This window comes from Globicephala melas, chromosome 2, assembly GCF_963455315.2.
Source record: "Globicephala melas chromosome 2, mGloMel1.2, whole genome shotgun sequence".
Lineage (NCBI taxonomy): Eukaryota > Metazoa > Chordata > Mammalia > Artiodactyla > Delphinidae > Globicephala > Globicephala melas.
The window spans coordinates 69,695,464-69,722,116 of NC_083315.2; the positions used below are offsets into that span (position 1 = coordinate 69,695,464).

Below are 26,653 nucleotides of genomic sequence, written 5' to 3' on the forward strand. Positions count from 1 at the left end.
CATCCCCACCCGACCCTAAGTCCAGTGCCAGCCCGTCTGGGGCTCCTGTGGCAGTGGTGCCTGTCCCCTCCTTGGGTTCCGGCCTGAACCCTTTCCCTCCAGAAATGCTCCAGAAATGAGGGAGAGATGAACACAAACCAGACATTTCCAACTGGCCACACAAGTCTGGGAGGGCAGGGGGAAACAGATCTGGACATTCACAGAAAAATGTGCTACGCACAAAATGTCAAGCAGGAGTTTTTGCCCCTTGCTTCTGAACTTGGCTAGCCACTGTGCCTCAACCTTTGCATGTCCCCGCCACGCCTTTCTCCTGACAGGTAAAGGAATACACCTGTACCTTTTCATAGCCCACCTCCAAACTGGTGGGCTATGAACATTCTAAAGGAATTCTCCCTTTATTCCCTATCCTCTGTTGTCCCCACCCTGGCCCCTGGGCTCTAGGACTGCAGGATCCTACCACCTCAGATACCAGTGCAGCTGAGTTCTGAGCCTGGAGGGGTGGAGGGTGGTGAGTCCGGGGTCCAGGCCAAGGCTGACCCAGCCCATGTCCCTTTCAGAGGACTGAGGTCCATGACTGTCCTGGCAGGTGGCCTAAAGCCCTCTGGACTGGTCAGGGCATCGGTGGCACTGGAGCAGGGTGACAGGCAGCCTCAGGCTGGGCTTTAGCTGTGCTGGCGCTGAAGCTATAGAGGCCCTGGAGCACACCGTTCACCACCACGTTGGGCAGAGGCTCTAGGACAGAAGGAAAACAGGAGTAAGGGGTAGGGGCTTCAGGGCAAGAGGAAGTGGGGTGGGCCTGGCTGCAGGCCTGCAGCTCCCTGAGCTCCTGCTCATAGGCTCAGCACCCCCTGTTCCCCGAGAACAGGGGTCCCTGCCAAGGCAGCAGGTAGCAGCTGGCCACCTCAAATGAGGCCTTGGCATTCCCAGTTCACATTCTGTTCACATCTTGGTAAAGCCAGGCTGCTAAAGAATGGAGACCAGGGGAGCCAAGCTCATTTCACCATATCTACTTCCTGGAGGAAAATACAAAGCAGGCTACAGGGGCACAGGAACAGCGGGGAAGTGTGGCCCCAAAGGGGGGCAGTAGGAGGGAGATGCTGCCTAGGGGTCCTGCGAGCTGAGAAATATCAACTTCACCCTCACTCCCACCCTGGTACCTGGGCCCTAAGTGTGGATTATGGGTCAGAGGCACCTCCTCACCTGGGGATGGGATGCAAATATAAGGATCCATGCAGAAGCTGATAACAGGCCGGTGGTACAGCTGTGAGCTGGGAAGAAAAGGGGTCATGAACAGTGGAGGGGGAAACAGAGAAAAGTGTCAGGTTGGGTGGAGACTAAGGACTGAGATCACCGAGGACCCACAGAGGAAAAGTGGGAAGTGGGCTCAGGAGGCAACAACATGAAAACCTGGAGCACGGGGACAGGCCAGAGGCTTCAGGCCCTGGCGTATGGCCACGAGGGGGCAGCAGGAACCCAGTGCAGACAGGGACTTGGACTTGCCTGCTGTTGCCGGGCAGGAACTCCCCCAGGGCGCTGAAAAGAAGAGAGAGGCTGTGAGCTGCCTGGGGATGCCCGGGGTTGGGGGGGGGGGGCGTGTGGCAGGGGTGGAGATGCGGAAGCCCAGAATTTCACCTCCCAGGGGACTGCTGCTTCTATTTGTAACAAACTCAGCTCGGGAGGCACCCGGGGTAGCCAAGGCTCTTCAGAAAACAGCCCCTCCACAGGGGTCAAGAAAGCCTACTGAGGAGGTGTGTCTTAAAGAGGAAGAACCAGGCTAGGGCCTGGCAGATACAAGAAGGAAAGGGGCTTGACCTCTAAAACCTTTCCTCACCTGCTGGCTGCAGAGAGCCCCTGTCCCCACAACACTGGGGCCCCTCTCATGCCAAGCGCCTCTAGAGATGCTCACCCCCAGCTGCTGGCCTTGGGGACTATGGGCAAGTGGCGAAGACTCAGGAATTCCAGTAGTTCCTTGGGCACATCCTGGTTCAAGTATAGGATGCCCTGGAGAAGAGAACAGAGGCAACCTGTAATCGGATTCAGCTGTGTAATACGCAGAGCCTGGTGCAAATTGAAAACACGTGGGCCCTTCCAAAATGATAAAGAATTTCAAGACAGCCAGAGCAGAGCATTAAACCAAGCTAGGGCCCTTCTGAGCACTGGCCCTGGGTGACTATACAGATTGGCCCACGAAGCCTGCCTGGCCTGCAATTGGGCATAACCGTGTGGGAGAGGGGGGGAAGGATCTCCACCCTTATCAGGAGGGCAGCACAGGATCTCACCCTGGAGAAAGAGAGCTAGACTTCATTTAACTGGGACTATCTGCCTCCTGGTTACCTCACTCAATCCTACCAATTCAGAGAGGGATGAAGTACTAGAACATGGCCAAAATGTAGGTCCCCTTCACCCCAGTCCCCCGCACCTCTCTGCTGGTGTCACACCTCTGGTCCAGCAGGCTGAGAGGCAACAGAGTGAGACCCACACACACCTGGATATAGGCCTCCAAGCTCTGCCGCCGCTGCTCCAGTCCTCTGGTCCTCCAGTTGGGCAGGCGTTTCGAGGGGAAGTCGGGCACTTTGGACAGTTTCTTGATCTGCCAGGAGGTTACCGCAGTGCGATCACAGCATCCCGATTGAGCCCTCAAGCTCACTTCATCCTAGCCAAGAGCCCTCCCCAGTCCTCCCTGCCACCCACACCCCCAAACTTCAGGCTGTACCCTGAGACACGCCCGCGTGGTGAGCAGTGGTTGGGACAAGGGCGAGAGGCGCCCCCAACACCCCCGTCCACCCCCAAGACGCCCGACGCCAGACCAGCCGCGCAGGGGCACGGGCAGCACGTGGGACCTAACCCTTTGCGCGCGTTCCGCAGCCCGCAGGGAGGTCTGTGCCCACGACCTGAGCTCTCTAGGGCCCGGTAATGGGGCTGGGGCCCGCCAGCTCGTCTGCCTGCCTCTCAGGGCTTGGGAAGGAGCCGGGCCGGGGTCGGTCTGTCGGTGGTGGGCGCAGCCTCACCCGTTTGTGCAGCGCGTGGAACTCGCTGTAGCGCCTCTGCACGGTGTGTCTGCGCCCGTGGTACAGCACCTCCACTCGGAACACCTGGCGGGCGCGGGAGGGCAGCCGGGTGCGCGTGAGGCCTGGCGGGTTGGTGCAGCAGGACCGGCTCCCGGCGACGCACCCACCCTCCGCCCTCAGAGGCGCAAAGCGGCCTGGGAGCGCCGCTGCTCTCCAGGGACCCTCCCAAGTCCCCACACACTGGGGGGCTCTGCTCCGTGCAGTCAGTCCCTCAGGAGCCGGGACCGCCGTCGGCGGGGCTGGCAAGTCCAAGCGGCCCAGAGACCCTCGGCAGCGTGTCCCCAGACGTCCTGGGCCGCCGCGCTCGGACCCCGAACCCGAGGTGCGGGGTCCGCATTGCATTTGACGCAGGGAAATCCGGCGGGTCCCCGCGCCCCTTCCCATCCACTGCCCCCGCTCACCATGTGGCCTTTCTCGGGGCTCTGCCGGGTCCCCTCGGCCTCGGGCCCCACCGACGGGATGCGAACTTCCAGCATGCACGCGCCGCTTGCAGCCGAACTCTCCGCGCTCCGACCAGAGACCGCGGCGTCGCCGACCCCGCCTCCTCGTGCCTGCGGGACCCGCCCCCACGTTGGCCCCGCCCAGGGCGTTCCCCAGCGCCGCCGGGTCCTGCAAGGGGCTGATTAGGCTGGAGCCCGATGGCGCGAGGCGGGCACCGCCCACTGAGCCTAGTGGGGCCGCAGTACATGGAGACCCTTCGGCAGAGAGCCATCTGTTTGTCAACATGTCCACATTCACCGAGTCCCCAGTGATTGACAGGAATGCGGGAGAGCCAAATTTCACCTGCTCTTATTCGAGCGCCTGCTAAGGACTGTAAGCCCCTGTGGGCATTGGCAAGGAGGGAGGCTGGGCCCAGATCAACCAGGGGCTTTCCTTGCGTTCCTCACACCCTTACCCAGGACCAGGCTGCACCCCCATCTCCTTCCCTCCACCTTCAACGTGGACCCTGGGAGCGCGGCCTGGGGTAAAGCTTGGACGCACTCTGGCTTTGATGTCCCCCTTCCCCCAGCATTCGTAGGCCCCATTCATTCATTTTTTTAAAAAATATTTACTTATTTGGCTGCATCTGGTCTTCTTTGCGGCAGGCAGGCTCTTTGTTGCAGCGCGTGGGCTCCAGAGCGCACGGGCTCATTAGTTGCAGCACACGGTCTCTCTAGTTGTGGAGTGCGGGCTTAGTTGCCCCGCGGCCCGTGGGATCTTAGTTCCCAGACCAGGGATCAAACCCACCTCCCCTGCACTGGAAGGCGGATTCTTAGCCTTTGGACCACCAGGGAAGTCCCCATTCATTCATTTTAAAAATCCATTCCTCCATTTCAATCATCTTTCAGCCCAAACCTTCATCAGGCGGAGGAGAGGCAGTGTAGGGACAGAGGCTCTGCTTTAGCGGTCAGACAGCTTGGGTTTCCCCAACTGTGTAGATCTGTGCTCATCTGCAAAATTGAGATAATATGCCTCCTTCAGGAGAGTGTACGAAAACTGAGTGAGATAATGCCTGCTAAGCCCTCAGCAGAGTAGGTATTAGGAAAATGGTAGTTTGTGGGCTCATCCTGGAAACACAGGTGGGTGATGTTGGTATGCAGGGCAATGGATGGGGAAGAGGGACTGTGGGAAGTGGCACGAGGCTGCCCTTGCCCACTCTTCTGGCAGAGTCTTTCTGGGTGTGTGACGGGATTTAATCCAGAACTCTCTCACCTCCTGTGCTAGGAGAGGCTTCTGCTCCCACCTCTCAGCGCTCTTCCCCCACCCGCCTAAGGGAGCTTTCCCATTCAGCACAAGCCTCCACTCCACTGACTCCTCCCCAGATAGTCTTGGGGGGCAGTGGAGGAAGGCGAGGCCCCTGCCTCCCAGAGCTCACCCCAGCAGAAAGCTTGATGGTGGGAAGGAGCAGAGAACCTGTCTTAGGAACTGGGGTTGGGGGACCACTGACTCCCTCCCTCCCTTGCTAGTGCAGAGGTGTTTCTGAGCTGGAGCAGAAACTCCCCATTCCCAGCTCTGCCCCCAGAGAGAGGCTGAGAGGATGACCCCATAAGGGGGCAAGCAGGTCTCACCAATACTATGTTCCACACTTTCCCCCCGCCAAATTCCATCTCACAGGGGCCTCAGAATCAGGAAGCTGAAACCTCCTGGAAGGGAAACGATCCACCATGAGGAGAAGTGCTGGTGTTTCATTACCTCCCTTGTTCTCTAGGGCCCCATCAGTCAGGGACCCTGCTCTCCTTGTCTGCTGTTCAGGGAGTCCTCTTCTAGGACCCTCAAACCTCTAAACTTCTTGGTCGCCCATCCTAATGAAGGTCTGCCTCTGTCTCTATTCCTACCACCCAGAACACTGCCACATCTTCTAATGGACCTCTCTTGTTTTTCCTTGCCTCTCTCCCTCATACAAGGTCTACTCTCTACCTAGTAGCACAGACCGTCAAGGCATCTGCTTAAAACCGTCCAAAGGCTTCACGTTGTGCTTAAAACAAAACCCGCCCTCCCCACCATAGTCTACACAGCTCTAAATGACCCAGCCCATCTCTCATTTTCTCTCCTACCCTCTCATGCATGGGGCTCCAGCCACAGCGACATTCTTCCAGTTCTTCAAACCTAACGAACTCTTTCTGCCTCAGGACATTTATACTCACTGTTTCATCTCTCTGAAACACTTTTTTTTTTTTAGAACGTTTGTGGGGTTTTTTTTAATTTTAAAATTTTTATTTTTGGCTGCCTTAGGTCTTCATTGCTGCATGCGGGCTTTCTCTAGTTGCGGCGAGTGGGGGCTACTTTCCGTTGCGGTGCGCGGGCTTCTCACTGCGATGGCTTCTCTTGTTGTGGAGCACGCGCTCCAGGCACGTGGGCTTCAGTAGTTGTGGTGCACGGGCTCAGTAGTTGTGGCTCGTGGGCCCCAGAGCACAGGCTCAGTAGTTGTGGCGCACGGGCTTAGTTGCTCTGCGGCATGTGGGATCTTCCCAGACCAGGGATCAAACCCGTGTCCCCTACATTGGCAGGTGGATTCTTAACCACTGTGCCACCAGGGAATCCCTCCCTGCAACACTTTTTCCTTACTCTTCACCTGGTGGGCTTTGCCTAAAACTTCTAATTCTTAGCCTAAAACTCACCTTCTCATAGACACCTTCCTTCCTGACCATCCTATCATAGCACCTTGTCTCTGCACTCATTCCAATATTACTGTTACTGTTTGTTTATTGTTTCTCCCTGGTGTCCCCAACTCGGCCCCAGACTCAGTACCAGTGAGCCAGGGGCATGGTCTCTTGTCAGGGTTTTGCCACCATGGTGCCAAGCATGTAGTAGATGCTCACAAGAAGCATTGTTGATTGAAAGACTGTATGAATCAATGGGGGAGGGGGATGTTGGGAAAAGGCTAGGGAGAGGAGGGAAGGCCTGGGAAAGAGGCCGGAAGGGAGCAGGGTTGCTGAAGGGTTACAGGAAGGCCTGCAGAGGGATAACAACAGAAATCCTCTTCCTACCTTCAGAGTTAGACTCTTATCTCTCGCTCTCTCTCTCTCTCTCTGAAGACCATCATCCACCTCATTCACTTACTTGATTTTCAGCTGTTCCTGAGAAGTCTCAAATCAGTGGATTTTCATCCCCATTTATAGAGGGAGATTTGATGCACCTGACTCGTAAAACATTTGGTAGTAAACCTGCAGCTCCTTATTCCACAGCATTTCATTCAGACCTGAGTGAAGATCCAAATGAAGAAAAACAAGATCCTTGACCTGGAGACATTTATGTCTTTGGGGAGATAAAACAACTTATGGAGAATATTTTCCTGTAAAGAGGAACACGTGACATGATGTACGCTCCAAAGCAGTTATTACAGTCAAAGGAAAAGTTTGTTTTCTGTATACTTTAAACATTGGCCCTCTCAGTATGTGAACAGTGATCTAAGTTCCAGTCTCAGATTACACGGCCCTAACCGGGGTTTTCCGAATGCATAGGCCTGGCGTGGAGTCTGACCCAGTGCGTTTTCCACAAGGTCGCTGGTGATGCTTATGCTCCTGGTTGGGGGCCACATTGTAAACACCTGTCTCTTGACGCCCACACCAGCCCTGCCAGGGAGGGGGGCCATTCTCGCCCCACTGTACAGACGTGAAGCCTGGAGATGAGGATCAAGGGCCAAGCAGAGGGCAGGAAGGGCTGGGGGCAGAGGTGTCCACCCCCGACACGCCCCCTCTCCTGGGGCCGCCTGGTCGCGGGCGCGCGGGTGGGTTGGACCGCGTCTCCGCCCTGGCTCGGCCCTCACCTTCCACTGCCCTCACACAAAGCCCCTTTCACGGGCTCGGCTTCTACTGGGCGGCCGGCGCTGTTCCGGAGGTTTGGTTAACCCCGTTAAGAAAACAAACAGCTCCTGGGCCTCGGGCGGGCAGAGGGGCGCCGCTGGGCACAGAGACTGGATGCTTTCCCCTCCCCGCGGGTGGGCGGAGGCGGACTGACCTGGAACCCCATTAACCCCGGGCAAGGCTGGGCCTGGACTGCTGGGATGGGGGCTGGAGTTGGAGGTTCTGGTCGCCAGGGCAACCTTTGACAATGCCCGTGCCTCAGCGTCCTTACCTGTACCACGGGGAGTTGTGTGTAGACTAAGTGACATCATGCTTCCAAAGTGTTTGGCATGGGGCCTGGCACACAGGAAATAAACATTAGCTATTCTTATTCGACTGAATTATACGAATTCGCTGTTTTTGCAGGCCAAAACTGTGGGGTTTTGCCAATTACATATGGTCCGTCCAATATATTGTTAATGATTCATCTCTGAAACAACAAAAGCAAATTCTTCTATTCCTTTTTCAGTATCCTGAGGTTGCAAGGTTAGCTTAAAAACAAACAAACAAACAAACATTAGTTACTCCAACTACTAACTCTGTGATCAGGCTTTTCCTGATTTTCTCATTGTGCAACCAAAAACAGGTAAGAGAATGAATTAGAAGCACAGGTTGGTGTAAATCAGCAACCATCCCGTTCATCCTAACAGCCTCAGAGCACTTACTAACTGCTTAATAAGTACATCTTATAAATTTGAAATAATAATAATCAAAATAAAAATTTTTATGTTGTGAATATTGGACTTTGGTACAGATGTCTAAAAAATTAGTTCTGCTGCCACAACATTTTAAATTACTGAGCTAGTCTAAATTCATCATTTTATAGATGAGGAAACTGAGGTGTGAGGAAGGGAGAAGTGGGCTGTGGAAAGGGCTGTGTTAGGAAGGCACCTCTGACAAGCATGTCCTGCCTGAGCCCTGAGAGCAAAGTCTGACCCCCCGTTAGACTGGTGCCCGGCTTCCCAAGGGACAGGTAGGCTCCAGCCAGCAGTGTCAATCCTAGGAGCCCCCCCGCCTCTTGCCCAGAAGACAGAGGCAGCTCAGCTGCTTCAGACAACAGGATGCAAGGCCAGAGCAGGGGGAGCTGCAGAGACCACTCCAGCCACCCGGTTTCGAGGCAACAGCTTCCCGGGGAGATTTTTCTGGCGCTACAACTCCTAACATCCTTTAGGGTGGTATGTCAGGGGACCAACCGATTGCCCTTCTGGTGCGCCCGCACCAGGGCTCAAGGAATAAAGACATGCTCAGGTACCCTCAAGTCACAGGACTTAAGCATGGAGGAAGCCGTGGGACTAAGAACTAAGGACAACAGGGAAGCTGAGAGGCCTCCAGGTCTGGAATGGAGATGCACCTCCACCGGCTCTAGCCCTGGATACTGTCTGGGGTTTCGCAGCAAGTCGAGTTTTTACTCTCTGCCATTAATGGTCCCCAGCTACTCACCCAAGCTGTTCTCTGTCTTCCAGCTTCTGCCCCTGCCACACACTGAGCACATCTGGGGAGAGTATCTCACAGGGTGAGAGAAGCTCAAATGCCTACAAGGTCAGGTGGGTAGCTTCTCCTTGACAGGCCTGCTCCATGGATTTGTTCAGGTCTTTAAGAAAACAACTTAGTGGGTTAGTGTCTAGGTCCTCCTTGTCCATCCCCGACTGTATCGTATGGGATATGGGGGTGCAGACAAGCCGAGTCAAGCAGATTGGTGCGACCTTGGGCAAGCTGCTTAAGGTCTCTAAGCTTCAGTCTTTTAATGGAGATAACGACGCCCACCTGGCAGAGCCGTGGTGCTGGATGAGTTTCAAAGCCCTGAGCCTGCTGGCACAGGGTAGGTGTTAAACGCATGGCAGCTCTTGGTTATTAGGTCCCGGGGTGGGAAGGGACTATCGGGGCAGTCTGGAAGCTGCCCTGCATGTGTTCCTGGCTGCCACATGCCTCATCATCTTTTTCTGGTGAGGCTGCTAATATTCCCAAGGGGACACCTGCTACTGGGCCCCTATGGTCATCATCACTGTCACTCATAATGGAAGAGGAAGCTGAGAGCTCTGAAGCTAGGAGGGGGCAGTCATTTGGAAACAATCGTCACATCCCTTTAGGGAAAGGTCCTATCTCAGTTTGGACAGGGTTTTTCTTCGGGGTTTTTTCTGGACCCAGAGGCTGAGCAGCTGGCTTCCTCTGAGCAGCCTCGGTGGTGGGGCTGTGGGGATTTCTGCCCCAGAGGTCTGGTCATCAGAGCCAGAGGGGCATTTCCACAACAGACAAAGGCAAAGGGGGGAGGCCTTTCTGGGGCAAGCAGTGGAGCAAGTGGCTATCACCTCCCCGCTTGCAGGCCCCACCTGGAACACTGAGCACCAATCCTGCCAACCAGAGCAAAGCCTACTGAACCCCAAATCAGGCCTGATTTCTGGATCTCGTGAAAAACCCCAAGATCTGGGCCCATAGGCTCGTAAAACAGTAATCTCCACAGCTGAAGGGCAGTCACTTCCCCCTGAGGCTGCCTTTGGAAGTGGAGGACGGCACCTAGATGAGTAGGAACACGATCCATGACCTTAAGGAGTTCAGAGCCATGGAGGCTAATGAGATAACATAACAAACACAAGCGAGAAAGACCAGAGGTTTAAGAGGATGACAAAGTGCCATGCCAAGAGCTATAAAGGAGGCAGGGCTCCCACTCCAGTGTGGGTCGGGGGCGGGTGAAGAGTAGATCAAAGAAAGCTTCCCAGAGATGTACATATAAAGTAGGCCTCAAAAGGATGCAGTGGATTGTTTTCCCATAATGAAAATAGCTTTATTTAATGTTTACGATTATAAAAGTAATACACAGAAATTCCAAGCAATATCAAATAGTATAAAAATTTTAAATAATGCGAAATTCCATCCCTAGAGGCAACCATAGTTAACAATTCGATCAACATCCTTCCCATATATATATAATTTTATATAAATGCAGACCATATCATACATGTAATTCTATAACCTACTTTCATTCAAAAATGAGTTTTTCTTGTCAATAAATATAGCTATATATCATCTTCAATGGCTGTATAATATCTAATTACGTACCATAATTCATTTAATCCCTTCCTGCTGTACATTTAGATTGATTTCAAATTTTACAACTGTAAACAATGCTATGATGGGCCTCTTTGCACAGTCTTCTTCATGGACTTGGTTTCTAGAGGTGTCTATGGGAATCCCCAGTGAATGTTCTGACACATTAACCAATGCCCTCATCCCTATTTATTCACACTCTTATCCACAATACTGAAGGCTGGCTGTTTCAGACAGGTGTAATGCTGAGATTGAAGGGAGGGATGGGGACTGAGATAGGGTGCTTCAGGAACAAAGCCCAGTATTAATAAAGGCTTCTTAGGCCATACAGAGTGAGGAAGGAAGGGGCATATGTGGAATCCGTTTCCATGAGGTATGCGCACCGCTGTGAAGGACTAGGAGATAAACAGGAAAAGGCGAGCTGGGGTCCTCTCACAGAAGGCTGTGAAGGCCAGGTGGCAGAGCCCACAGCTGGAGATCACTCAACAGTTACCTACTGATATCTGGCACCTATTTTAAGCCCAGATCTTTTCAGGGGCCATGGGGTGATAAACATGTTCCACTTTGGAGAGTTTATTGTCTAATTTTTTTTATGCCTTAAATTGCTTTTTGTGCTTCAGTCACCTGCCTCCTCTCAACCTATCCCTTGTAGCAGTTGAGCTCCTATTGATACTCTAAGGCCCAAATCAAATATTACAGAATTTTTATTGTTTGGCAGAGAGAGCCAACATTAAACCACACAAGTGGTATCACAAGACATTGGCAGATGTCACACCAACCCCGGGGCCAGAAGACAGGGATAAGCTGTTCTAGTGCATTTCTAACTCTGAGCTCAGGCCTGCCTCTTCCCCAATGTGGAGCTGAGAATCTTAGCCAGTGACTCTGAAGACCGGGTGTCCGGTTCAGTCATGTGGCAACTGCAGCAAAGGTGTGTCCTTCCTTGCTGCAGGAGGGATCACCATTCTCTTCCCCTTCCCCTCCTCTCAACCCCCAGGCTGCTTGAACTGGTGGGGAAAATCCCACCGCCTTAGGGCCTGCTGTCCCTCAGAATCCATGGTCTTCAATCCCATGTGGGCCCTAAGCACGTTCAGCAAAGGACACTCCTTCCATCACCATGTTCCCTCCTCAACCAGTTCCTGACCCCATCTTTAGATTTCCATTATCTTCTCATGCTTTTAAAAATTTGAGCCGCACAGGCATTCTTTATTTTCTTTAGCGTTCTCAGCTACAGGTGCATTCACAATGAAAAGCATCTGGAAAGAGCTTAATGTTACAAATATCTCTACGTGTGACACTTCCGATCATTTCTACTTCTTGCGTTTGTTCTGTCACTGACTACTCATCCTCGCTGGGGTCTCTCCAGCTCTAAACCCTCACCTTCAGGACTCCAGAGCCCAGAGATTCATGGGGGAAATAACCCAAGGGGAAGCAGGAGAAGTAAGACTCATCTCCATACCTCTTCTCTAAACCACTTGACTCAAAATAGGTAAACTAGATATTCCTATCTGAGAACATTTTAATTCTTCCCCAGCCACACCCAGCAGCGAGGCTCCCAGCTCTGTGCATTTTTGCATTTACTCCCAGACAGGGCTGATGGCTATTCCCTTTATCTCCTCTGAATTTTATTAACATGCTAGGTCTGACCCACCTTTAAATAAATCAAAGCCAGCTTTCACTCTGGATCTCCCGCATCTCTCAGCACAGTCCTCCCTTCCCATTTAGAGGAGCCTCTGACACGGTCAGCACTTGCTGTGCCCTCTGCTTTCCTGCCCATCTGCTCCAAACCCATTTGGCCTCCTGTATTACCTATGTCATGAAAGCCTTCACCGTCTACCCTGAAATCCAAGCCAGAAGCTGGCGGCTCATGCCAGCCACCATGCTCTCCCTTGGGCCTCTCATCAGATCGGTGGCCAGACCACAGTGGCTCTTCGCCAGGTCCTCCACCTCTCTCTGAGCTCCAGCACCATCACTATGGCCCTCCTCGGCACTCTGGCAGGCTCTCCTTGCCTCCAGTCTCATACCTTCTGATATGTCTACATCACAAATGTGACCATGTTATCTCCTGCTTAGGTCCCTCCAGGAGCTCCCCACATTTGCAGGATAATGTTCAAAGTGCCCCACAGGTCACTGTGTGATCCGGCTCTTGCTCGTCACTCTCCGTGGGCCATCCACTAACTTAACTCTGCCCACATCGAGCCGCTTGCATTTCCCTACATGTGCCCACCTCCCACTACACGACACAGGGAGGCAGAATGGTCCCAGCAGAAGAAGCAAACACCTCTTCACCTTTAAGACAGCTCAAACATCCCCTTCTCCAGTTTCTTTATCCTGAGTCCCCAGGTGGAATGACTCCATCTTCGTGGCACTATCCCCCCCATACAGCCCAGTACACTTAACCTGCTATTGACCTTAATTTCCATGTCCGCAAGCTCTGCACAGAAATGCACAGGCCCCAAAGACAGCTGGCCCTATCAGCCTCGAGATAGGAGGCCGAGGAGGAAGTTCTGAAACCAGAAGGGAGCCCATCCCAAGGAAATAATAAAAACAGACTTACATCAGGATGATCACTGGATGGAACATAACAAAGCAAGGAGAAAGTTTTAAAATTTAGTCTGGAGAAAAGAGTTACAAATATGGAAAGGGAGAAGATAAGAATAAACTTTATGGAGCTAGACTGAAAATATCAGTGTGGATTCATGATTTTTAATATCTAATTCTTTATATCATCTATCTCCATCTCTCTCAATATTTCCATATATTTTTATCTGTAGCTATTTCCTTGCTCTGTCTGCCAAGAGCCTAGAAGCAATGACATCCCAGTAGCAATGGGCACACTCAGCACCCAGCTCTAGGTTTCTAAATATCATTCTCCTTTAAAAGGAATCAAGATTCCCTGGAGAAATGGCTGATTCCACGGCTGGGGCAGGGAAGATACAAGATAAGCCTGAAACATCTTGTTAAGCCAGAAAGTAAGAAAGTGTTAAAAAAAAAAAAAAATGAAGGGGATATATTAAAAAGACACAAGAGCCGGCCAGAAATCTGGGACAGTTTGAGAATCAAAACAAATTAAAGCAATGGCTTGCAACTTTGAGTAAATAGGAATCCATTGATCCGTACTTATAAACAAGTAGATTAATAAATAGGAAGGAAAAATGCTGTTCTTTAGAAGTAGAATGCCAAACAATAAATGTAGAAGAAACTATGGAGTGAGAAAATCACACTGGATGAGGAATAAAATATTTACATGATATCAAAGTATCTCCCCACAAATAACTTGTTAATTACAAAAGGGAAAAGAGTAAATTTAAAAAGGGAAACCTGGCAGACATCAGCTTAACCAAGAGATCAGAGTTAATGTCAGCATTAATGGGACCAACTACCATCACATGCCAACTTAAGATGCACTGAGGACATGTCACTTCTGTGGTGTTCTTGCCCAACATACAAAAACCTAATCTAGTCATGTGGAACCATGAGACCAATCCAAGTTGAGGAACATTCTACAAAATACCTGACTGTATTCTTCAAAAATGCCAAGGTAATAAAAGGCAAGGAAAGGCTCAAGAAGTCTGGATTAAAAGAGACACATGTAATCATGCGTCACAACTAAATGTAACACATGATCCTGCACCAGGAATCACTATGAAGGACATTACTGGGACAGCTGACACAATTTAAATAGAGAGCACGTGTTAGATTAACAGTATTATTATTATTATTTTTTCCGGTGTGTGGGCCTCTCACTGTTGTGGCCTCTCCCATTGCGGAGCACAGGCTCCGGACGCACAGGCTCAGCGGCCATGGCTCATGGGCCCAGCCGCTCTGCGGCATGTGGGATCTTCCCAGACCAGGGCACGAACCCGTGTCCCCTGCATCGGCAGGCGGACTCTCAACCACTGCGCCACCAGGGAAGCCCAGATTAACAGTATTTTATCAGTGTTATACTTCCTGTTTTTGATAAGTGGTTATGGTTATAAATTATGAGAGGATGTCCTTATTCTTAAGGAAAGGCATACTGAAGTTTTGGGGTAAAGGGGTACAATGCCTGCAACTTACTCTCAAATGATTCAGAAAATACAACATGTAAATACAGATAAAGCAAATCATAAGTCATAAAGCAAATGGGATAAAAATGTAAACACTTGGTAAATGTGGGTAAAGGATATATGGGAGTTCTTTGTGATATTCCTGTAACTTTTCTGTAAGTTTAAAATCATATTAAAATTTTAAAAGTTACCAAACAAACCAGGAAACCAACAGCAAGGGATGAGTCAGAATTATGGTACAGTCACTCTATGGAAGCCTTAAAATTACACAGCCTTACAAATAAAGTCTGTGAAGATAGATAACAAAATAGAAAAAATGCTTATAACTTATACAGTGTTGAATGATAAAAGCAGGATACAAAATATTTTATGTGTATATTATTATAACTAAGCGGAGCAAGCATATAAGACTGGAAGGATAAAATCAAAGGTGGTAATAAGGATATTAGGGGAGGTGATTCACTGTTATACAGCAGAAACTAACACACCATTGTAAAGCAATTATACTCCAATAAAGATGTTAAAAAAAAAAAAAAGGATATTAGCGGGGAGGGAGAGATTGAGTGACTTTTTCTAAAAAAAAAAAAAAAAAAAAATCCACATATTGAAAAAGTACTTGCCGGCACTGGCACTCCCCGTCAGGCTGGTGGACTGGAGATCAGCGCTGCTTGCTGTTTACTGCCGGTTCCTGCCTCACGCTGCCCTCCCCAAAGGTTGACATTGCCCCCACAAGAACTGACAGAGCTGGGCATCTCTGCAGCTGGTAGGGCTGGGAGTGGGGAGGTTCCTGCGTGCAGGCAGCCTGCCAGCCTGTCCCACAGAGGAGCTTCACAGTCTGCTCTGACCAGCAAGCTTAGCGGCTGCGGACAGCTGAGGGGAAGCCCGGCACGGGTGCATCCAAGACTGGGCCTCCCTGGCCAGGCCAGCACAGAGACCCCTTTGAACGCCCTCAGCTTGTGCTGACCACACTCGGGCCTCTTGCCGGCATGCTCCCCCCTGGGCACAGATAGTGAAGCTTCTTGGAACTCAGAAGGTTTAGGAATTCTGGGATGACTTTATTTAGAGCCAGAGTGCCTGGTTCTGTTGTCAGTGGGACAAAGTGCTAAGTCCTTATCAGTCCTTTACGTTTTTAACATGGACCAGTCTACTGAGGACATGCTTTGATGGGCAGCAAAAAGATGTTCAGAACGCAAGGCTTTGCGATCAGAAAGCAAGACTCTCAGAGAACCCTGGGCAGCTGAGGGAAACAGGGCAGGAATAAAAGTGAAAGCTGGCCTCCTCTGCAGGAGAATTGCTTTTGTCCCTCTTATTATAAGAGATGTGTTTAAAACTCCTTCCCTAAAGAAGTAGGAGTAACAGTTAAATAGATTAAGAGACCCTCAGAACAGGTAGCTGAGGTAGACAGAGAAAAGGAAATTCCAGATCCATAGGGAAGCAGGAGCAGAAGCTTGTGAACTCCTGTGGAGAGGAAGTAACTATACCTGGCTATACCTGGGCATTTCTTGGTTAGGAGTATTCCAGACCTGCTTCCCAACTGCTCCCCAGCCTAAAGCAAAAAGCACCACCATTCTGAGTCATGTGACCCGATTTTAAAGTATTTTATTACATAATCTTTTCATGGCACCATCAGGAGTAACAGAAAATGTTATTCCCAGTTCCTAACCACATCCTGAAAAATATACATTTGTATTTATATATTTATATCAATACTCCACCCCTATCCCATAATTCCACCATCTAGTATAGGTTTTTTGCTTAAAGCAAGAAACTATTCTCTCAGGTAAGAAAATATATATGGAAGCTAAATGTAGGACTGGTTAGAGTGACTGGGGACAGCTTGGCCATGGGGGCAGGGAGGAAGGGGTGAAGTCCAGGCTAGGCAGGATGCATCACTGGGGTCCAGCAGAGGTGGAGGAGGACAGTGTATAAAAAGGCAGCGTCAGGCAGGTGGACTCTGGTGTCCTTGGTCCATTAGGAGATGGCCTTTGCCTCAGGAAGGAAGGCTTCCCAGTACTTTGCCAGCTGCAAAGAAGTGGGGTCAGTAAGCAAGTGTCCCCATTTAGTGGCAGAGCCTGAGCCTGGAAGGGGAACAGGCACAGTGCCAGGGCCCTCTCCCAAGTGCCTCAGCCACCCACAGGGAGGCCTGGGCTAAGGCCAAGCTGAGGAAATGGCTTCGCTGACAGTGGACCTTGGGACAGATTGGCCAGCCAGCCACACTGCCCTTACCTCTCTAGACTGAGGGAAGCATCAAGTGCAAGGGCAATATCTGAAGACAGTCCTGGTTCTACCCTGGAGGAAGTACCCCCATGGGGGCCACAGCTTGGCTCAGCTCAGTCAGCTCCTCACAGGCAGCCACTGTTTCACATACTGATTGGGGCCTCAGCCTCAAGAGGGTTAGGTGGTATCACGGGGTTATAGGGAGAGGAGAGCTGGGGTTTGTTCTTAAGAACTAACTCATTATAGGATTAGGGCAATCCTGCTTAGGAAGAGACCCTACTGGATGCGCCACGTTAGAGAACCAGGACCTACTTTCAAGTATTGATTAAGCAGGGCCCAGCCCCTCTGAAGCAGGGCCAGATCATCCTGTCACCAAAGCCATAAGTAGGCAGCTGGCCTTCAGAGCAAGCAAGAGAGGATGAAAGCCATGCATAAGTTACATACCTGCTGCTGTGAATACAGGAGTGTCTCAAGGTACTTGATCACGTGGTTTTTGAAGTCCTTGGATTTCTCTTTCTAAAGGAGACAGGATTCTACACTGACCATCCAGACAGTTGCTCCTTCCCCTCTTGATAGGGTGCTGATGTTTTTTGCTGACCAAGGCTGAGCACAGCCTCATAAAGTAGAGGCAGCAGCTGGATTGGCTATAATTTCCAGCCAAATAGCCTCTTGCAAGGTTTTCTTGAATGGTGGCAGGGTGGGGAAGGGGAGTAGAAGGTTTATGACAGCTGCAAGCTTTGTTTTGTGCTCTGGTCCAGCAACAAGTGTAGGACAGCCACTTTGCCTCAGGAACAAACACACGAACATGAACACACACACACACACACACACAGGCGGCCACGCCTGTTCACAACAGCTGCCAAGTCACTGGCACCGCCATCTGTCTCCCTACTCAATAGAGACTTGGACAAAACCAACAATGTTACTAAACCAGGCACTGCACACTTGTGAGAAGTAGGATCTTCTATCTCACCTCAAACCGTATCACTTCTTTTCGGACCACAGTTGAAATCCTTTCAAAGTCCCTTTCATACTGAGTCACCCGAGACTCCCACTGGGAAGAAAAGGAAAGAAAGGATCACTTAATATATTATGGTATTAAGTCTTTACCTTTGAATAGAAATTCTGTATCTGAGACCTCAATTGGCATTTGTCTGTCCCTCTGGGTAAGACTAGATATGGAGATTCAGCCAGAGTCCAGTAGAAGGCCATCTTTCAGGCTGGCTGGGAAAGAGATGCCGCGTGCCTCAGGCCAAGCCTGCTTCCTAAGAAAGCTCTGGTACCCCAGAGGCTCTGGTTTAGGTATTCGCCAGCAAAGCTGGGAGCCCCACAGAAATGAATTTAGTTCTCACCGGGGGGGCACATCTGAATCATCTTGGAGCTTTTCAAAGACCCAGCCAGGACCGCTCCTGCAGAGATTCTAATTTGGCAAGTTTGAGTGGAACAGGAAAGGAGAAGGAGGGCCAGGTCTCATGGCAAGCCTGGATCATTCTCAGAGGCTTCCCCAGCAGCTGTCCTTTAGACTCAATCAGTTCTCTTGCCTGCTGTGGGGTTCTAAGCATCTGGGTGGGAGGGGACCCAGGCTCATTCAGGAGCCAGCAGAACACCCCTGCTGGGCTGCCTCGGGGGCCTCACCTCTACAATCTCATCCTTGGCCTGTTGCAGCTTGTCAGGCTTGTTGGCCCACAGCAGCCGAGCCTCAGCCTCCCGCTTCTTCTGCAGTGTGGCCTGAGCATCCTGCCAGCGCTGCCACATCTTCATGCGCTGGTCAAAGGCGGCCTGTGAAGGTGGAGGTTGGGGAAGAGCACAACCAGCCCTTCAGGAGCTCTGCTGGCTCTGCCTTGGGGGGCTCTCCCAGCAGCTGTGCTAGGGAAGGACCGAGCAAGAGCGGGTTCTGCAGCCACGTGTTAGTGCCCAGCTGGAAGTTTAACATCCAAAAGCACAAGCTTGGGTAAGACTCCTCTCCAAGGATCCAGTGGGCCAGCGCCATGCTGCTTCATGCTACTCCCAAGGCTGGAGGGCTGGGAGCACAGTAGGTGGCCTGATGCTGGTGCCCAGTCCTATGGCTTTGGAACTGCCTCTCTCAGATCAGTCAGTTCATGAGTCTACACACTTTCCCTGAGTGTCTGCCATGTGCCAGGAGCTAAGAATACAATGGGGAATGAAACACATGGGCCTGCTTTCATGGAGCTTGTAATCTAACAGGAAAGGCTGACACTGTACTACTAATTGCCAATAAGTAATTATAAGTATGCAGAGTACAGAGAAAACAAGCACAGTACTGTAATAAAACTGGGGATCTAGCTTAGCCTGGGAGATACATCAGGGAAGGCCAACCTAAGGAAGCAAACTTTAAACTGATACCCGAACAATATACAGGGTGAGCTTAACAGATCTTTAAATAAACACTTAAACCTACCACAGGGACACACTGCTTTCATCTCATCCATACATTCAACTGTTCTAGGCTATCAAGGCCCCCAAGAAGCTCTCCAAAGTCCACCTGCTGGTTTTCCATGTTTCTAGCTCCTTGACCACAATCAGCGTTTCCAGAGGATAACTGTTTGGCCTAACAAAACCATCCTGCACCACCACTGGCTTTGTAGGCTTCAAGAGGCCTGGATGAAAGACCTGCGTCTGGGGCAGCCTCCCAGCCCTGCTCCTCCTGCTCCCCTTCCCTACAAGAGCTCCCTGGATGTTTTCTAGGCCTTCTTAGTGCAGGCCTTTGCCGAGACTTGAGCCTTAGGGAGTGAAATGACACCAAAGTTACCTTCCCCCGCATTGTCACTGCTGCTCACCTCAATTTCTAAACAGCTGAATGTCAAAGGATTAGGTAAAGGGTGACCTCAAATCCAACCTAACCCCCCGGGCTAACTGTGGTACAGCTGCAGGTTCAGCAGAAAAGAAACATCTGTTCCTCTCTCCAACCCCACAGCTAGCTCATGATTACGAGGAGGGCAGGTGAGGGATCTCTGAAAAAAGACCAGCTTGCAGTTCTGTGCTCTAAGGCGAGCTGCCCCAGCTAGGCCTCCCTCACCCCTGTCCATACTGGCTCACCTGGCTTGAAGGTCATATCCAAGTGCCGAGTTCTCCAGAGACCCCAAACAATACTGCTCTCTGAAAGCTTCCCCAGAGAGAACCCTTCCCTGGGACGGCTCTCCAGTCTAAGTAGTCTGACCAGTTCCAAAAACTCCCAAGCAGGTTATTTTTTCAGCCTCTTATCACTCTGGAGTTAGCAGCAAAGCAAACAGCAAGGGGAGAGGACAATGAGCAACCTCACAGGCTATATTAAGCACCTCTACCACGGAGGAAATGAGAGTCCTGGGTGCAGCTTGGCTCTTGACAATACAGGAGCTCTCTGGCAAGGGCGAGGTTGGGGACGGGGAGTGGAGGTGGCTCTGCTCCAACTCAGAGGCTCATACATTCTGGTCCCAACCTGGGTCGGGCAGACTCAGGCCCTTTTAGGGCAGGCGCCAGGCTCCCTCTTGGCTCTTTCCTCTGTCTCAGGGAGGCCATGTGAGAGCTAATATCACTGCCCGGTGAAGCTTCCTTGGCCACTCTGAAAGGTCAGGGGAAACCAGAGTGCCCTGGTCACCAGAAGAGAAGGTGAGGTGCTCGACCTGAGGGGCAGGCTGCAGTGTTTCTACCGGTGCGGTCAGCAAAGCTCACAGAGGGCTCTGGTGACAAGCTCTCTTGGCCCCCTGGCCACACTCCTCCATGCAGCCAGTGCCAAGCCAGTTCTGTTTAGTTACCTGACTGCCCACATTGGAGGGACAAGTGGAAGGCAGCAAGAGCTCTTGCCAGGGCAAAGCCGTCGCTTACTGTTAAGGAGGCAAACACCAAAGGACTGAGGAAGTCACTGCTCCAGGGGGACAAGACCGCAGGTCTGTAATAAACCTTGCTTGAAGAAAGGAGCATAGAGGATACTGTCCAGCTTCAACAATAAGGAGGGCCCTACTTGGATATTCAAGAGTGGTCTTTTCTCCAAATTCATTTAAAAAACTGGCTGTGGGCCTCAATGTGACTCAGTGATAACTAAAAGTTTAATGGACTTTTGGTTTACGAGACACCTTCTCTTTTGAGAGCAGAAAAAATTATTTCGAGCTATAATGGATGAAACCATCTTGGGAACGGGAAGAGCAAAGGAAAAGACAAATTAAATCAAGTGGAGGAGAAAGAGGAAAGGAATGAGACGCTTACACGGACTATGGCCAGGAGGCGAATATAGTCACTCAGGAGCTCAGCAAGGAGGAAGAAGTCATTGTTGGCCTGTTCCTGGTGGAGCTGCTCGATCTTTTCTTCCACCTCAGCCAGCTGGGAGAGTGCCCGTGACAATGCTGTGTTGTCCTCAGAGCTCCCGAGCATGGCGAGACTCTTTGCAAACTGGGATGTGTTCAGCGCTAGCTCTGGAAGGAGGAAGATAGCAGAGGCCTCTGATCTCCCAAGGAAAAGGGACAAGTCGGCTGGCATTGCAATGGGTGCCTTAGCAATGCTGGCCCCCGCATGTCTGGCAACTGTGGGCTCTGTAACCTAGTCACTTACACCACAGCTAACTGTATTCAGAAAGTGAGGGCAATGCAGCTCAGTCACTTGAGCAGGGAGAGGTAACTGCTGATCTTAGTTTCCCTAGGTTAGGCTTACTTGGAAGAAGCAGCTCCAATATTCCTGGAGAACCAGGGGCCAGTTAATAAAAACAGGCCAATGGCATGATTCTGATTTTTACATTAGAGCTTGTGGTAAGCAGCCTTCTGCAAGAGTGAGTGTATGCACACTGCATAGTTTTGCATGCGGCAGAGCAGGACAACTTTGTTGTATTTTAAGCTTTGGTTCACTCTCCCCGCCCCCCCTCCCCATCTCTTTAAAAACGTAAAAACCATTCCCAACCCAGAGCAATAGGCCCATGGCCAGATACAGCCCATGGGCTGGGTCATATTTTGCCAACCCTTACATTGCCCTCATTCTAATGGTTTTCTGCCTGTTTAGAGTTCTGATTATCAGCATGTTTAAGGCAGAAAAGGAAAGCATTCAAACTTGGCAAATTTCACTAGCTCTTAAGTAAATCTCACCAAAGAAAGGTGAAGAAGGGTTAAGAGACATATATGGTTTCCCGCATTTACATATTGCTCATTGGACCATGTAGCTAAGGCATGTAACATCATTTTGGATATAAGCCACCAACTCAAATGCCACCAACAGAAGCCTACATCCCAGGTCAAGCTGTAACTGGGATGGCTTCCCTGTACCTCTCCCAGGTAAAGAGTACAATGTCCTCAGTGGTGGAGTCATGTTTCTTGCCAGGAGATGCAGGGCATATCTTTTCGATAAGAACATCAAGGACCAGGTGGGCTGAGAATTTCAACTTGAATGGCTGAGAGGCTTGGGAACAGCATACCCTCCCATCTCCAGCTCACTGGAGACATCAGTTTCCCCCAGTTCCAAGTGCATTTTGGAGGTTTGTTACCTTTCCTGTGGTTGACTAGAGTTTCTACAACGGCATGCAGTTTCCGTAAGCGCTGTTCCTCACACTCTACCTCCTGGAGCTTCTCCTCAAACCACTGAAACACACAGGCCCAGAGCTTTAAAGGAGGCTACTCATACAGGTGTAGAGCAGTCTTTCCTTAGCAGTTTTTTTGTTTGTTTGTTTTTTAAAGGGACTGAATTATCATAAAAAGAAAGTCTCTAATCTCAGAAATTTCAGGACTCCTCAAGGCTTCTGACCCATAAGCCTGAGGGGGTAGGGAAAGCTGAGAGGCACAGGGCTACTCACAATGTCTGATTCATTCATCTTGATGGTCATTTTGCTGACTGCATCTGTGGCTTTGTTGAACATCTTGAGGAGACCAGCACCACTGAATGTCTGGGTACCCACGGCGCGTGGCAGCTACAAGACCAAGAAGGCAGGGTGGCAAGTTATCTGCTGCTCCTATTTTAGGTTCAGAAGAATTAGTATCCATCAGATGGCATGCCCAAAACTTGCCAAACAAATTATTTGAACTGTAGCTTGTTATTTTCAAAGGCAGTTAGACAAATCCATAACTAGCATGTAAAGAGAAAAAAAAAAAATCAAAGGACCACATTAAATAGAATCAGCAAAATTTTCAGCTTCTGATATTGTGTGCAGAAAGAAAGCAGAGTGTGTTACGTGGCCAGGTGACCTCACGTTGAGATAGTCTGCCCACCTAGGCATGAACTTCTTAAACACCAAACACGCTTTTGTTAAAAGTCAGAAGTTCTTTTGGATGCATACTCTGCACACAGCTAGACTTAAAATCTTGAGACACTTTGAAGTCGTGCTGCAATTCCATTTGGATTTTCCTCAGTGAACAAAGGTCCAAGGACAAGAACATAATTTATTCAGATTGAGGCTACTTTTAGGGACAATCTAGTTAAGTCAAGCATTCCGAATACTTAGAAACAATTTGACTGGTTCAGTCTTCCCACTCCTTTCCGAAGGCATGAAAGGGATGCTGAAGAATCCATAGTGTATATAGTATACCACGCTGAACAATTAGATTTTAGTGCCCAGGACTCTTGAGGCACTGGTTCTCAACTCAGGGCCATTTTGCCCACTAGGGGACATTTGGCCATGTCTGGGGATAATTTTGCTTATTAAAACTGGAGGCAGGGGGGACTTCCCTGGCAGCGCAGTGGTTAAGAATCCACCTGCCAATGCAGGGGACACAGGTTCGATTCCTGGTCCGGGAAGATCCCAGATGCCGTGGAGCAACTGGGCCTGTGCACCACAACTACTGAGCCTGCGCTCTAGAGCCCGCGCACCACAACTACTGAGCCCGCGTGCCTAGAGCCTGTGCTCTGCAACAAGAGAAGCCACCGCAATGAGAAGTCCAGGCACCACAACGAAGAGTAGTCCCCGCTCGCTGCAACTGGAAAAAGCCAGCATGCAACAATGAAGACCCAACGCAGCCAAAAATAAGTAAATAAATAAATTTATAAAAAAATAATAATAAAACTGGGGACAGGGAGGTGGGGGAGGGTACTGGCATCTAGTGGATGAGGCCAGGGATGCTGCTAACCCTACAAAGCACAGGACAGCCTCCACAACAAAGGATGATCCAGTCCAAATGTCAGCAGTGCCACTGGAGAGAAACCCTGCTCTAGGGGTACCAAGCAGGGCGTGAAAATGAAAAGTGGATTTAGGGATCCCAGAGGACAAAAAAGATTTAGAGCATTAGACAGAGAATTTTTAATTTAAAAAGTTCATTTTGGGGGCTTCCCTGCTGGTGCAGTGGTTGAGAGTCCGCCTGCCGATGCAGGGGGCGTGGGTTCATGCCCCGGTCCGGGAGGGTCCCACGTGCCGCGGATTGGCTGGGCCCATGAGCCGTGGCCGCTGAGCCTGCGCATTCGGAGCCTGTGCTCCGCAGGGGGAGAGACCACAGCGGCGAGAGGCCCGTGTACCGCAAAAAAAAAAAAAGAGTCCATTTTGGGGGGGAAAATAACCCATATACTTAGTACCATTTTCTTAATCAGAGTAATACATAGGATATGCAAATTAAAGAAAAATGTAAAAATAAAAACAAAATGAAAAAAATAAATACAATAATCCTACCCTGTCACTTATTTTCTTCTACTTTTCTTTCCTATGAGATATAACATTGTTTTATTCCAGTGTTTCTTTTGATCCTTAATGACTAACATAACATATTTCTTCAGCTGTATTTATATATTGTTTCATGTTTCACTTTTTATAATTCTTTTTTTAAACTGAAGTATAGTTGATTTACAGTATTGTGTTAGTTTCAGGTGTACAGCAAAGTGATTCAGTTATATATTTTTTCAGATTCTTTTCCATGATAGGTTATTACAAGATACTGAATATAGTTCCCTGTGTTATACAGTAAATCCTTGTTGTTTATATATTTTATATATAGTAGTGCATATCTGTTAATCTCAAACACGTAATTTATCCCTCTCCCTCATAATTCTTTAAATGTATGCTTCCAATGAATTTCTGTATATTCTCTGTTTATGATGAGAATTAAGTATTTGTTGTATCGATATATTTCACCTAATTCTCCAATTATTAGCAACTGAGCTGTCCCTAGTTTTTCACAATCATGAATAGCCTGCGCATAGCCTGTTAAAAAAGACTGTCCACTTGAATCAACACTTTTGCTATATGCTGGCAGTTCTGTGCTCTGTGGTAACTGGTTTTGAACTAAAAACCCCTCAGCTCCTGGCACAAAATAAGCATTCAATTTGAGCCAAGCAGTAACCTATGAAAGACATTCCAAGGACTTGCCCAACAGATCACTGTGTTGATCTAATAAGACAAAGACAAAACTAGGTTGCAGTTTGACCTCTACAACCAGTTACTTTTATTTATTTATTTATTTATTTATTTGCGGTACGCAGGCCTCTCACTGTTGTGGCCTCTTCCATTGCAGAGCACAGGCTCCGGACGCGCAGGCTCAGCGGCCATGGCTCACGGGCCCAGCCGCTCCGCGGCACGTGAGATCTTCCCGGATCGGGGCACGAACCCGTGTCCCCTGCATCTGCAGGCGGACTCTCAACCACTGCGCCACCAGGGAAGCCCTACAACCAGTTACTTTTGACTGCAGGCAGAGCTTCTTTTATTTCAGAGGCTGAAGAATACTTGTCACTTTTGGGTGCTTACGAACTAGGATGTAGTCTGAGACTAGGCTATACACGGGTGCTCAAATATTTGTTGAATGAACTAGTTTCATTTCACAGGGGCAGATATGAATTGTGAAATTCAGTTTGTACAATACTAACCTCTTCTTTTTCCAAGAACTCCCTGACATCAGGGTCCTGTAACATGGTAGGATGATTCACAATCCTCTGAAGGTACCTACAGGGTAAGGAGTTATCTGGTTAGCTGACCTGGCCTCACAAGGTTTGGAGTATCATACAGTGCTGGCAGGGGTACAATGTCTCTCATTACTTTAAAATGTCCTCAGATAAGGCACTTAAGTACAAGCACATTCAAGTTCATATTCTTCACATTTCCAAAAAGGGAAGAAAAATAACTGCTCAGAAAGTGACCTCAGAGCCATTCATGTTTGACTGTTGAAGAAGGAGAATTTGATTGCTCACTCAAGGTGGGGAAAGAAGATGTTCTGTTCCTGAGGTGGGAAGGAAAGAGACTTAGGAAAGGTTAGAGATAATATGGAGGTGGGAATCTTTAATTCACTCAAGTTTCACCACTAGTAACTCCAGCAAATATCTCATCGTAATTAAGTCTCAGTTTCTGCTTCTCATTTGTTCTCATGGTATTCAAGAAAATAGTTTTAGGGTACTTACCTTTCTAGAGCAGCCCTCCGTTTTTCAAGAAATTCTGCAGAAGAAGAGTCTTCCTTCCCAACTTTTACTTTTGTCATTCCTGGAAAAGAAGTTAAAAAGCAAAAAAAAAAACAAAAAACAAAAAACCCATATATCATCATGAAAAGCATAAGGCTATAAAAAAAAAAGCCCACAGGAGGAAGGCAATGAGGACAGCTCTACAAAATACAACCAAAGTCCACGTCTATGTCACGAGCAGGCATGAACAAAAGGTTCTTTTCATGACAGTCAATTTTTAAACTAGTCTTAAAGTGCTGAAGGTTCTACGCTCTGGGATTTCCAGAGCACATGTTTTCTAAAAGGGGGCCATGGGGCTCTGAGTAAAGATTAACAGACATCAGTTGATTGTAATGGGAAGATTCCTTGCCCCATCTCCTTCTCCTCATTCAGTTAGTACATTTCAATCTGGAAGGAACAGCAATCATTGAAGACTCCAGGATACCAATACAAACACACACACACACAACTGTAGAAGCTAAAACCAGAGCCTCCTATTGCACTCAAAGAAAGAGACCATGTCAAAACATACTATTTCTCTAGACCACGTGTAATTTATAGGAAAATGCTGGAAATAATTTTTTAAATTAATTAATTAGTTTTTGGCTGCGTTGGGTCTTTGTTGCTGCGCGCAGGCTTT

The 26,653-nt window shown here is 49.4% G+C and overlaps 2 protein-coding genes across 12 annotated transcripts in view; both read right to left on the minus strand.

Moving 5' to 3' along the window:
• Window positions 1-127: 127 nt before the first annotated feature.
• SNX22 (sorting nexin 22) lies at window positions 128-9,941 on the minus strand. Of its 8 annotated transcripts, XM_060294153.2 has the most exons (10): window positions 7,623-9,939; window positions 6,609-6,747; window positions 5,117-5,191; window positions 3,470-4,498; window positions 3,009-3,092; window positions 2,486-2,590; window positions 1,907-2,001; window positions 1,501-1,533; window positions 1,201-1,268; window positions 128-732 (listed from the first exon to the last, which is right to left on the minus strand). In XM_060294153.2, exons 4-10 carry the CDS (start codon window positions 3,792-3,794, stop codon window positions 684-686), a joined length of 759 nt encoding a protein of 252 aa, XP_060150136.1. In that variant the 5' UTR covers window positions 3,795-4,498; window positions 5,117-5,191; window positions 6,609-6,747; window positions 7,623-9,939; the 3' UTR covers window positions 128-683. The 8 variants fall into 8 exon arrangements, 7 of the variants coding, with proteins under 7 accessions (XP_060150136.1, XP_060150132.1, XP_030734827.1 ...); XM_060294149.2 differs by having other exon boundaries at window positions 3,470-6,747; window positions 7,623-7,820; window positions 8,831-9,939; XM_030878967.3 differs by lacking the exon at window positions 5,117-5,191.
• A 2,705-nt stretch (window positions 9,942-12,646) lies between these two features.
• Window positions 12,647-26,653, minus strand: part of SNX1 (sorting nexin 1) — a 39,414-nt gene continuing 25,407 nt past the window's right edge. For 3 of the 4 annotated variants that reach the window (XM_030878961.3, XM_060294156.1, XM_030878965.2), the window contains 9 exons: window positions 25,978-26,056; window positions 25,450-25,525; window positions 22,463-22,576; window positions 22,157-22,250; window positions 20,896-21,101; window positions 18,331-18,474; window positions 17,669-17,749; window positions 17,140-17,211; window positions 12,647-16,500 (listed from right to left, as the gene is read on the minus strand). In XM_030878961.3, coding sequence (XP_030734821.1) covers window positions 16,450-16,500; window positions 17,140-17,211; window positions 17,669-17,749; window positions 18,331-18,474; window positions 20,896-21,101; window positions 22,157-22,250; window positions 22,463-22,576; window positions 25,450-25,525; window positions 25,978-26,056 — 917 coding nt within the window. In that variant the 3' untranslated portion in view covers window positions 12,647-16,449. Of the gene's footprint in view, window positions 16,501-17,139; window positions 17,229-17,668; window positions 17,750-18,330; window positions 18,475-20,895; window positions 21,102-22,156; window positions 22,251-22,462; window positions 22,577-25,449; window positions 25,526-25,977; window positions 26,057-26,653 lie in introns of all 4 variants that reach the window. The other variant, XM_030878964.3, reaches the window with a different exon arrangement.